A 13206-nucleotide genomic window follows, 5' to 3' on the forward strand; every position below is an offset into this window, starting at 1 on the left:
TGTGTGTGTGTGTGTGTGTGTGTGTGTGTGTGTGTGTGTGTGTGTGTTGTTGACTTTATTAAAAGGGAAATGATTTGTGTTTCACTGGCTTGGAGCATCTTCATATTTCTCATGCCCTTCACTTCACTTCACGGTCACAAATCAGGAGTTGAAGGAGGAAGAATAAACTCTATTCATCCACATCTATCCGCTCTCCCCACCCACAGCAGCAAGAGTCAGAGTCCGAGCTACTGCACGGAGCTATAAGGGAAACAACAAAAAGCTCACTGAGCCATTCACAACACAAGTACCAGACTTGTGTTGTGAATGGAAGTTTTATGAGGAGTTCACAAGTTTTGGATAAAGTTGTCATATTAGCTATTCTTTTTTGGTAATTGAAACATAAAATAAATGCTCAATCTCATAAAAACAGAAAACAAAACCAAGGTGCAAAGAGAACATCCAGGACACACGGTCAGTAATTGAAAGTGACATGTCTGTGGTTCATCCCTCCCCTCCTCCACTGCAGGCTGAAGGCCGTGCTGACCTTGTGCCATGTGTGCCAGTATCATATGCACAGATTCTTTGTAAGTTATTATGTCTCTAATATCACCGCGGCGGATTCCTCCAGGCCTGTGTATGTTATATGCCCGTTGATCTAAATAAGCAAGTAAAACTGTCATGTAGTCATTGTCCAAAACAAACCCTTGTTTCACTTGCACACATCTCTCTCACCCACAAATTTTAATGTTGTTATGAGAGACAATTATAAGTTTTTGCAACTGTTACGCACAGGCCCTTTTTCATAGTTTAAGTGTATTTTTTTTAATGGAAACTGAAGATCAGTTTCACCACAGATACATTTCCCCTCTAATCTTCTGAATAGTTTCATTTCAAACAATAATCTGATGCACAAAGAGGTCAATCCATCCAACACTTCACAGAAAAAGACAAGAAAGATGTCCAACAAATGAAAGGGAGCAGAAGTTTGTTTTTTCTTCTTACCTCTATGCTGGGAACCATTGGACTAAACCGGAGCCAGTAGGATTGTTGAAAGGTGGTTAACTGAACTAATATATACCAAAAAAAAGAGCTCAGAGGTTCTTAAAAGTGTCTTTGGCATGTACAGATATTTTTTCCGCTTGCCTACCAACATTTATCATCGCTGGAGAACCAGTAAAACAAGATAATTGAAGAGGAGAATCACGTTCACAGGTTAAAAGGCCAAGTCTCTAGTGAGGAAATAAACACGCTTAATTCCTTATCAACAAAGAACACTTTTATTTGTTCCATTTGTTTCAGGTTTTTTTGGGTCAAATAGTAGATGTGAGGTGGAGGAAAGTGCACTCAGTAGGAGAGGTGATGGTTCACAGGGCAGCAGGCAGGGGGCAGCAGATGAGTGCGGGAAAAGGAGGGATGTGGTGATCGGTGAGGAAGGAAATAAACAATGATGTACAGAGCAAACCCAGGAAACCTTTACCTTATTATAACAGAAACCAATGACATGAGTTAGCAAGTTTCTTAACAGTAGTCAGAACACTTTCAGCTTTGAATAGACTGAGATTTAGGAATTAATTTAAATTAGATTTTGTTGTTCTGGCTTTTTAGAGGGCCACAGACACCATTCAATAAAGGTCAGTGGTTAATAAACATCACTGCATGTGAGAATATGAACAGTTTGGGCAAATAATAATTAGAATATGCACTATATAAGGCCCCCCCCATCACAGGCTGTCAGCAAAGCTAAATTTATCCATCGTCTCACACACATTCCCACAGCAAACCTCTAACATGGTATATATATAAATACACACACACACACACACACACATCAGTAGTTTTACAAATGGATCCAGAACAATCTCGCTGTCTCTCACACACACACACACAGTGATTCGGTTTACGATGGCAAAAACAACACAATGTGGAGTCAAGGCAACGTGTACACAACAAACTGTACTGGTCATTGTCCTCTCACAGAAATACAAAAGCATGGACAGAATTTCAAAAAACAAAAATGCACGTAAATGTACACACACACACACATGTAAAGTGCACATATGGAAGAGAACCTGTTAGGGATGAAGACATACATGGTATGAATTCAAGAGGCTTTTTTTTGGGTGCCAACTCTGAGAGGAAAATAAAGATTTGATAAAGACAGAAGAGATATATGCTCACTGACGAGCAGGTTTGATACGATATGTAAGGCAGACATGGAGTGATGGGGAGTGTTTTTACATGATGGGACAGTTATCTGAACAGCAGCTGGTTGTGTGTGTCATTGTGAGGATCATTACAGCAAGAAATGCAATCAAATCCAAATAATAGGCGTCAAACCAACACCTAAACACACACGCACGCACGCACACACACACACACACACAGAGAATTTATTAGAAACTCTTGATGGAAAAAAAGAAAGCCCCCAGCTTCCTGTTGCAGCTTATTTCTCCTACCTCAGTCATGTTCTCCCTCTCCTCACACTCAAAGGCAATCCAGGTGAATGAAAACAATATTTTCATTTTATGATCATCCGCCATATCCCACCCAAATAAAAAAAATATAATCAAGTAATCAAAGAATCAACAGAATAAAGCACACACATTGGTTAAGGAATTAAAACAACGAAGGCAGCTGATGAAAATTAAAATAGAAATTATACAGAAGAGTATAAGAGACAAAAGCAGCAGTGCAAACAATGCAGGCACAAAAATACATGTGATGGTGAGAAAAAAAAACCCACAGTCAGCTAGAATGGCCTCCAAACACAACCCCCCCTCTCTCTAGAACAATCCACTGGCAGCCCACCTCACAAGGGGCAACTCTCCGTGTCCGCCAGTCCACTTTTAGCACAGACGTACCCTGATACATGCCGTACCGAGCGCAGTACGTTATGATGGCCTGGCAAGGGATTTGGTGCCATCTATTGTCAGCCACGGCAAACTGCCACTAAGCATGACATCCAAGAGAGTAAAATCATCGGTTCAGGGGATCAATTTCAGAAGCACACGAGGTTCGAAGGAAACAGGATATGAAACCCAATCATCACAGTTTTCTGTGCTAGAACACGAAACCTTTCCCTTCATCCTGTTTTGACGATAAACGGCAAAAAGATGGTAGAGCACAAGGCAAAGTTAAGAGTAAGCATCCTTCATGATGCAAACAATTGAGAACGTAACGTAACCCCCCCCCCCCAAATAAATACTAAAAATTATAAAAACAAAAGACTTGTAAACATATTCTACTTTGATGGAAGTCAATGTGGTGTCATGCATGTCATCTGGGAGGCTGGGGCTACTTCTGTGTTCAGGCGTCCGACTGCCCTGATTGGAGACGTGCGACGGTGAAGGCGTGGTGAAGAGGTGATGAGCTCCTCCTACTCGACTTTGACGCCCATCTTCTCTGTGTTTAGTAGGTAGAGGCTGTCGTCGATCAGGAAGCTGGAGGGAGAATGAAGTAAGGATCATTTATCTCCATTAATAAGCCTTTTAAGTCTCTCCTTTCATACACACCTAAAATAAACAATTTCTTTATTTATTTCAAGGCAAGAACATAAATCTTCTTTTCTTTTCCAGATACTGCATGAAACACACAAGTCAAAGCACTCGAGGGGACGAACCTGTAGAAAAGGAAGTGCACTGGTATTGTGCTGAGGTGCCACACAGCGTGAGCATCTAGGACCCAGAGCATTGGGGGGAAGTCCAGCAGCTCCAGCAGGGCCAGACCATGAAGCAGCAGCACCACCAGGCCGCACTTCCACCAGTATGGCAGGGTCCGCCGGTTCTGCCAGCACCAACACAGCCACCACAGGAGGTTCACCATGCCTTTAGAGACAAAAAACAGGGAATAATGACGTTAGATAAAAGCAATCTTCAGTGCATCAGTTGTGAGAATTTTAGCGGTGAACTTGATGACTGAGGATCTGTAAGTTGTTCTAACTGCAGACTGAAAAATGTGTAATTAAAAGTAATTGTAAGTATATACAAAAAAAGTACAAAGCAGCTACAGAAAAAAATAACACAACTATCAAAATGAAGTTATTACAAGCAGCCAGATATGAGCTTTAATATGACTCTGGAGCAGCTGCCGTACCGATGGTGACGTTAGCAGCCATGTTGTAGCCGTAGTCGAAACTGACAAAGGTCAAGAAGGACACATGCGAGGTGAAGGCCAGGATGAGCAGGACTCCCACCATGCTGGACACCACAGGTCGCCTCAGACCCAACGTTCTGACAAAGACAGTGTGAACAATGGATTAACAGACAGTATTACATTTTACATTAACCATAGCATAAGAGTCCCAGAAGATGGTTTTGTCTTCCACTTCAGGGACAGAAGCTGCGACCATGTTTGATCTTCTATGACGGTACAAATGAGAACATTTGTAGGAATACCTGTTTTAAAGCTTACCTGACACAGCATAGGTAGATGGAGTAAAGAATGACCGCTGTTGCACAGAAATAGTCCATTTTCTGAAAGAGAATATCACAGAGACAAAAAAAATAATCAAAAAAGACTTATATGTTCCTGAAAACATACGGCATCAGTAGTGGCATAAGGCGGTTACTGATTAGCTAAGCAATAAAACACAACATCAGTCTGTCAAAGGATATTTCTGCAGCTTGCCCCTCCGTTTATAATAAAGCTATCTAGGCAGTCAACAAGCATTACCTCTGTGAGATAGGTGTCCCGAGTGTGAAAAACTGTGGACCAGAACCAGGCGTTAAGAGAAACCTAAAGAACAACACAAGCACTTGTTAAATACGCATGGTACATTTTGTCATGAGTGTAAAGTCACAGTAGTATGTGTGTGTATGAATTTGTGCCAAGTTCTCTCCATCTCACCAGAGAGAAGGCGTTGATGGTGTGGTACATGGGGCTCTGGCGTGGCACCGTGCTCCGATAGCGCAGCAGCATGAGGAGGCAAGCCAAACCATTGAGCAGGGAGGCCAGGGCAGAAGCTGGCTCCTCAAAACACAGGAAGCGCACAAATGGCCACTATGAGAAATAAAATGTATTTCACATTTGACTCATATCGGTTAAAAACAACAACAACACTCACTTGTTCTCGTCTGGCCTTGTTCTAATAGAATCTACTGATGCGCACACGGGCCTCTGTAAGAAGCACCAACCTTGCCGTGGAACTGTGGGACCGTGTACCCCTCGGCCTGGTAAAGGCCCACGGTGGTCCACATGCACTGATAGCGGCAATCATCACGGCATATCCAACCTGCAACACCGGAGGGAGGAGCACAGGTCATATCCATCCAAGTTCAATTCAATGGGTACAAATATTCAATGATAAAACGCATTAAAATACTACCGTATAGAACTGAAACAATTAGTCAAATGACATTCGTTTTCAATGGTTGAAGTATTTTTTTGGTTTGCTTCTCCAATGTGAGAAATTGCTGTTTTTCTCTGTTTTATATCGATAAGTTAAGACATATTTTTGAGAACTGTTGCTTGGGCCTTTAATTGTTTTTAATAATTTTATAGTTGATTAATTGAGAAGATAAAATAATGGTTAGTGGCAGCCCCTAAAATGTGCACTCCTTCTTTGCAGTTACAGAGAAGGAGGCACTACTTCCGGGTTTCTCTTTTCTGGTTGGATTACACTGTATCAACTGCTTCTTATTTTCTAAATGCTTCTTATTTTCTCACACTGACTCACTATACATATGCTAATGATGGACCGAGGGTGGAGTACAGACAATACAACATACAATAGGCCTTCTGGGACACCTTGCTCAGGCAGAAAAACTGGCTTTAAACTCTCAAACAGTATCACACATGAAACGTCAAAGATGAGACAATATACTGCGTTAAAAATCAGATTGCAGCCATGACCTACGAAGCTAGATGGATGAGTAAACGCATACATGTTAACTGTTAGCAAAGATAGGCAATGGGTGAATTTAGCAGGGTGTTATCGCCAAGTATATTGGGTAACATTACTCTGTTTAGAAATATACAGACTAGCAGTTAAGCTAAATTAGCTTAATTTACCTACCAACAACAACAACTCACCTGTGAGCGCCATATACTGCGGCTGGGCAGACTGAAAGCCCCGTAGCTGAGCTCCGGTGCAGTTAGTCCGGACACATTGCTTCACACAGTCTCGATACACCGGCTCCTTGTCGCCTTGAGAAGACTGTACGGTGTTCACCGACATCAGGAGCAGGACGACAGTGGCCGCCACAGCGGGAAGTCTGACAGATGTGCAGCGGGGCAGCGCTGAGGCCATGGTGGTGGCGGTGGGTCTCGGCCCGTGAGGACTCACAAAGGCACGGCGGGACGACAGCGGCATCGATGGCTTCCACAGCCGACGGTCCACATTACCAGAAAGCCATTACTAGTTAGTGGTGACAAACCGCGCCTGAAATATGTTACAGTTACAGTACGTCCACTGTGTTCCCCTGTTCTCCTACCAGGGTCAAGTTTCACACTCACACATCGTTTCCGGCCGCCATTTCCAAAATAAGACATTCACTGGTGGACGTTTGTGGTCGCTTTCATTTTGAGTAACAAAACATCAAGTTATAGCTATAGTATCAGTAATGTTCGGTCTAATATTTCCAATTAGCTTTAAGAAATAGCTCTTGTTTTGCGAGTATACGTATTTACCAAATTCAGTACCGGTATTTTAAATTTACATATTTCTATTTTTTATTTTGAAGGCAGAACGTTTTGTTTATTATTTCTACTTCCTGTTTTGATTTCAGCGTCACCGTGTCACGTGATTCATTGATCTGTTGATTTTGTGAATGCGTATAAATATATTAAATGGTTGTGCGATATAATATATTTTTTTGTTTATTACAGTATAGGATTTTGATACACTTCAAACTTATGGAAATAGTAAAAATAATAACAAAAACAATAATAACTGGTGATAATAGTAAAAATAACAATAACAACAACAATAACAATAATGATAATGATAATATGTAAAGTACAGGTAGAACAAAATATCAATGCAATTTATGATGTAACATTAAAATATACGTTGCCAGTTAAGCAAAAGGAACTGTTTTTAAATGCCAGGGAGCCACTGGTCCAAGACCAGTGTAACATTAACAGGTGTCTTTCCTGCTGTAGAAAATGCCTCATGCTTTGAATATGCAAGTATTTTCTCACTGTGTTTACACACTCATTCATCACCAGTCACTTTCCACCGCCTGTCAACATCAGTGTTTTGCAAATGGTAAATAAACAAGCCTTTTATGTAAATCAAGTGGTTCAAAGCAGAACTATCACTTACTCCTTTTTGTTTGAACCCGTGAAAACATATTTCTCATCTGTTTGTGAACCTCAGATATAAAACTGTTTGTCAATCACTGTGACTCTAGATCAATATATTGTATGCAGCTACTATAATGGTGACATATAAAGTATTACATTGTCACACTGTATGCTCTGAAAACTGAGGTTGTATAATGTTCATTTGTGCTTCCAAATTTTTAGCCAGTCCAGTTTTCCCAGACCGATCAAATGCAGGATGAGTGAAGTTGTGTTCCCTATGAAAGTGATGCCCATCACTGGAACCATCACAAGACAATACATGCTGTCATCAAAGCTCAGAAAATTGCCCAACATCAGAGTAATTATTGGAGGAAAATAGGAAGTAATTGTAATAAAAAGGTTGTTGATGATGATCTTCACAGCCTTCTTCTTCTGGGGGTGGATGTCTTTTCCTCCAAGTTTAGATCTCTTCAAGGTCCAGAGGATGGAGAAGTCACAAAATCCAATAACAGGGAGAGTCAATACAAAAAACAAGATTGGGAGGGGGTCATTGAAACCCACATTAGGTCGGACAACAAAATATATTCCAGCAGCAACCGTCACAGTCCAAACACCAACGGCCATCAGAACCCTGGGAGTCAAACTATTTCTCGCCCGATAAGTAAGAGGATGAACCACAGCCACGTAACAGTCCAGACAGACACATGATATGAAGAGAGGCCTCCCACACAAATTGAATGAAAATAAGAAATAAATAATGTTGTCATACGTGCTGTTAGACTTGTGTTGCAGGAGATACACGTTTGGTAGAAGAAGGACCAAAAAAAGCCCATCCAAGACAGTGAGATTTGACATAAAGACATCATTGGGGGTTAATGAGGTTCCTTTTCTTCCTTTCTGAAATATATCCAAAAGTACGACAACAGCTCCAGGAAATCCAAAAGCAAAGGAAACTACAATGATAAATGACCAGAAGATAGAAACCCCCGGGCTTTCTTCACAGACATCAGCTGTTGCATTAGTGATGTTAGGTAACCAAGACATCTGGATTTGTAGTATTGGTAACAAAAAAGCAGCGTAGACCTTTCTTTCACTCTCTTATTAATCAATTGAAAAGCACCCACCTACAGCAACTGAACACTTTAAGCCGACCTCTCGCTGTAAGTAAAATGACAATATGACAGCTGTGTTTGAGCGAGTTCTCTTGATTTGAATAGTGTATGTGCAGCAGTGAATGTTAAAGCTGCCAAGCCACACCACCATCCGTCAAATCTGTCTTACAGACACACATTTTCCACCCAGATTTGAATTTGTTTTACTGTAAAATCAGGATGGGAAAATGATTACGTCATGACATATTGTACCTCTGTTGAACAAGTGAATGAAATAGAACCTGCGCTGTCTTATTTGTTTCCAGCCACAACTGCGGAATAAAAGCAGAAAGTCCACATTAACTTTAGAAAACATGACAATAACAGAAGCACATCTAAAGTCAGGTTATATTAAATTGAATGTTGAATGCCAGCATTTCCATTCCATTTATTTCACCATCAGTTTTCTGTATTGATGGTGATCAGGAGTGAGGGAGGTAGTGATAAGTGACAACAAGCTGTCATTAACACAGACATTATAACAAAAATAAAAGGGTAAAACTACATAAAGTGCCTTGCTCAAGTTCACAGGAGTTGTGTGCAGAATTTACAATGTACAGGCTGTCTCTGGAAAAACTACAGCTTTCTCCTTACCAGGTTATTCTTGTAGTGTTTGGTGTTTCCATTTTTGTGTCCCTCTGTCTTGTACATTTAGAGTAATGAGTTGATACTGAATGGAGAAATGACACATTTGGTATATTTTTTACTTGGGGATTTTCATCACTTATCTACATTTTTTTGGTCCCCTTTTAAAAGCAGGCTAATCAATCCAAACCTTGATAATGCTTCACCGTGTGCATATTACAGTCAGTGCTCAACAAGTCCAGGGTCAACCAGCAGTGCTACAGTATCATCCACGCTCCCATTTAAACCAACAGACACAGTGTAATACGAAAGACGGTGGATTTTTATTTGGACTTCTTTATTCGTTACAGACAAACACAGTCACAACAGAAGGAAACAGCAGTGAGCGGGAGGAGGAAGAATCATGAACAAAGACATTTTACTTTTGTTACTTTCCTTCCTGCTGCCCACTCACCATCTTTCACCATCTCTTTCCCTATTTACAAGATTTTAAAGTTAAAAAAAAACATGTTTTCCTATTTTTCACTGCAACTTTTCCTCCTGTGTTTGAGAGAAGGAGCGACGGATTTAAGAGTGGGGTAGGCAAACTATTATAGTTCAGTACTCACGCTCTTTTACTGTGCACTCCTCTCTATTGTCAAACAAAGGGACAAATCCAAGAAACACTCTATGTCAGGTTGAGACTAACAGACCACTTGGGCCAGGCTGCTTTACTTGTTTCAAGCAAGTGACTGTGCATGCACCACAGCACCCAAGAGACACTTCTGACTGACCGCTGTATACACCGGACTGCATTATGAATACACGCTGCATGCACTGTAGGTATGATGCACGCACTGCTGGCCTCAACACAGAAGGACAGAATGAATGATGGGGGAAAAGAAGGAGAAACAACAGGCCGGGACAGAGATAGAGAGAGTGTTTCGGTGCCACAAGATTATTTTGTATTGAAAATAATCCCATGTCCCCCTGTTGGTGCTCACACACAAACAACCCACACGGCCTTCAGTCCTCTCACTGAGTATCTCAATAAATGAGACAAGTCTTTTTGTAGTGAGCTGGCAAGCGGAAAGAGCGGGCCGGGAGCGCGTAAGTGTGCAAGGAAGCTGCGTGGTCGGAGAAGAGGGGAGTGAGTAGATGGAGGGTAGAGTGCGGGGTTTTAACGGTGGTAGAGATCTTGAGAGAGGTGGATTTTACTCCTCCTTCTCCTCTCCGTGTGTGATGACGTAGCAGATGCTCTTGTAGTCCACATTTCCAGCCACATCAGGGGGGAAAGCAGCCCACAGGTTGGTCATCTGCATTGGGAGAGGTTAAAGACATGGCTTACAACCCTGAAGGCAGAATGGAAATATGGGCGAGACAAAGACGGTTTAGCTCACCTCCTCAGCGGTGAACCTGTCGCACTGGGTGGTCAGGAGCTCCTCAAGGCTGGAGAGAGAAAACAGAGAAAAATACATCAGATGGTCTATCTTGATTCAAGATCACCACAAAGAGCAAAGGCTGTTGTGATAGACGGTAACTCAAAAGTAAAGCCCTTACAATTCCTTCTTGATGGAGCCAGTGGCCTCGGGGTCCAGGACCTTGAAAGCGGTCACGATAACGTCCTCGGGGTCAGCACCTAAAAGAAAAAGCAGCCAATTAGTCTCAACTATAACAATAATAATCTCATATTAATCCTGAATTATATCAAGCATCTGATGTGGGGGAAATGCACGAAATGAGACAAAAAGTGACAAAAGCATAGTTGTCTTGAGCTGCGTGAGTGTCATGCGTTAACACACCCTTCAGCTTCTCGCCGAACATGGTCAGGAAGACGGTGAAGTTGATGGGGCCGCTGGCCTCCTTCACCATGGCCTCCAGCTCCTCATTCTTCACATTCAGTTGGCCCATGGTGGCCAGCACGTCCCTGAGATCGTCCTTGCTGATGATGCCATCTCTGTTCTGGTCAATGATTGTGAAAGCCTGCCGGGGACAGTGAGGTAAGACGAGAGAGGTTAGTCAGTAAATAAAAATGTATTTGATTTGTTGGGGGCTGCACCACCCACCTCCTCAGGTGACCTTCAGAAGCCATCAAACTATAAACTACAATAAATCAAAGCAGTGAAAATTGAGATCCTCACATTTCACACAAGTCCTTGAGCAAGTCCCAAGACTTGCTCATGATGATTGTATGCGTGGGACAGCCTGCCAACATAAACGTGTAAATGCGGAGGCGTTCTCCATCTCGCGTCCCACATAGCTGGGCGTAGCACCCAGTGAAACCAAAGATGGCATTGCAAACCTTTTGGGACTTGGCAGCTGCTCCACCACTTGTCTTGCAAAGGTGTTAAAATGGTCTCGGAATGTGAGACAAGCCCATTTCGACATTTAGGGAGAAGGTATTGATTACAGCTGTCAAACCCCCCCCCCCCCCCTTTCTTTTTTTGCCTTGTGGATAAATCTGATGACCCTGTCCCCAATGTTAATCCAGCTACTGTCGCCATTGTATTCTCTTTTCTTTATACCTGTATACTAAGGGAAAGCCCCAGAGAGACCCCTTGTCATCTAATAACAACAGCAATGTTCAAGTTGAGGAAGGTACTAAATTCTTTAATATTAAGAAAAATGTTCTTGAGGTATCAACAAAACATTTGTTTTCTTATTTCTCTTCCCTAAACGTAGACTAAACTTTAGGATCTCAAATGTTTTCTTGTTCTTTCTACTTTGAGCCTCTCTTTCCTGCTTTGGCTAATATTACTGTCCACCAGCTGTTGGGCGGCATTCCAGTGGGGTCACAGAGCAAGTGTTTCAAGATCAGAGAAGGATTACTGAGATACTGTCATCGGAAAAACTCTGATTTAACGTCCTGTCATGCTGACGGGGACATTCATGCTTTCATGCAGCCACCTGATGAGGTCTATAGCTGCAGAGGTCAAATGATACATGCAGTCATGGCAGTGGACAATATGTCCCTTTTCTCACATGGCACAGAAAGACCTCAATTTGTAGTGCTGGAAAACTTTGGCTTTGAAGTACGAGAGATGTGATGAAGAAAATGTTACCTCCTTGTACTCCTGGATCTGGCTCTGCTCAAACATGGAGAACACATTGGAGGATCCACCCTCTCCCTGCTGCTGCTGCCTCCTCTTGGCCTTCTTGGGTGCCTGGGAAATGAAAGGTAAAATACACTTTAAAACATACAAAACATCAATCAAACAGACTTCACTATAAGATGCAGTGATCCTGGCTAACTCGAAGCGAAAGAAAAACAAATAGGACGGCTGTCAGGCATGAGAGGTCAAAAGCAAAAGGATGCAAAGGAGTCCTAAATTGCTTGTTTCAGTAACTTCTCCAGTCGTATTGTGGCTGAGATCAATGAAAAGATGCTCAAAAAGTGTAATTTTCATCCCAATAGTTTTTTTTCTCCATAAAACAAATCTATTAATTTTGAATCTATCACCCAATTTAGAGTCAAGTACAATGTAATGGTTTTGGGGACTACTATAATAAGCCAGTGATCCCCCAAATCTTTTTTTTTTTTTAGTAATTCATCACGGTTAAGGTTTGAGATGTTGAGCTCAAACCAGCAGATAAAGTTAAGACTGGGTCCAAATCCACAGTTTGGGAGAGACTGTTTCGTGGTCTGTTGGTAATCCAGATAGCAAATGTATCAGTGATGCTTTCATCTCATCACAGATCCTAGACAACATGGCCACACTCACCATCTCTCAAGTTTTTTGGGGTTGTTGGTGGTCAAGAAGAGAAGCCTACGCCAAGCTGATGGGACTGACATGTAAGCACCGTCTCCTAGGGGCCTTATATACTAGCCCACGGGGGGCTAACTTTAGCCACACCATCAGGTTTGGCAGGAAAACAGAGCTGAGGGAAAGTAAGAGAAAAGGGGAGGAGTGAAGAGGTGGCGGGACGGATCGGCTTACCGATGCTCCAAAATAGACCCCAGGAGTCTTGGAATGAGGTGAATTCAATGCCAACACGCAGTCCCGACTTTGGTGTCATCTGTGGACTAATATGGCCAAACTGATAGGACATGCTGAGGGACAACTGATCTGCCTCTGAACCCCTCTTCTTCTTCTTCTTCTTCTTCTTCTTCCTCATGACACACAGTCTTTGTTGTGGCTATTTTTGTTTCTTTTATATCCACCATGAGAGAACAAAACCCAGCGTATGATGACAAGCTGCTGACAAGCTGATACACACACTCACACACACACACGTATTGGATTAACAGCAATTAACAGACTCA

General features: G+C 42.1%; 2 protein-coding genes across 2 annotated transcripts; both read right to left on the minus strand.

Annotated features, from left to right (window-relative positions):
* Positions 1-1243: 1243 nt before the first annotated feature.
* On the minus strand, positions 1244-6431 carry pgap3 (post-GPI attachment to proteins phospholipase 3). Its single transcript, XM_031842886.1, has 8 exons — positions 6013-6431; positions 5115-5212; positions 4828-4980; positions 4654-4716; positions 4393-4454; positions 4075-4211; positions 3602-3806; positions 1244-3422 (listed from the first exon to the last, which is right to left on the minus strand). The coding sequence occupies exons 1-8, from the start codon at positions 6290-6292 to the stop codon at positions 3359-3361; spliced, it is 1062 nt and encodes a 353-aa protein (XP_031698746.1). The 5' UTR covers positions 6293-6431; the 3' UTR covers positions 1244-3358.
* Positions 6432-9267: 2836 nt separating this feature from the next.
* Positions 9268-12724, minus strand: mylpfb (myosin light chain, phosphorylatable, fast skeletal muscle b). The gene is made up of 6 exons (XM_031842894.1): positions 12665-12724; positions 12005-12106; positions 10745-10925; positions 10503-10581; positions 10343-10391; positions 9268-10258 (listed from the first exon to the last, which is right to left on the minus strand). Exons 1-6 carry the CDS (start codon positions 12665-12667, stop codon positions 10157-10159), a joined length of 516 nt encoding a protein of 171 aa, XP_031698754.1. The 5' UTR covers positions 12668-12724; the 3' UTR covers positions 9268-10156.
* Positions 12725-13206: the final 482 nt, after the last annotated feature.

The sequence above is a fragment of the Anarrhichthys ocellatus genome, unplaced genomic scaffold (genome assembly GCF_004355925.1).
Source record: "Anarrhichthys ocellatus isolate YVR2014 unplaced genomic scaffold, GSC_Weel_1.0 scaffold4, whole genome shotgun sequence".
In the NCBI taxonomy this organism is placed as follows: domain Eukaryota; kingdom Metazoa; phylum Chordata; class Actinopteri; order Perciformes; family Anarhichadidae; genus Anarrhichthys; species Anarrhichthys ocellatus.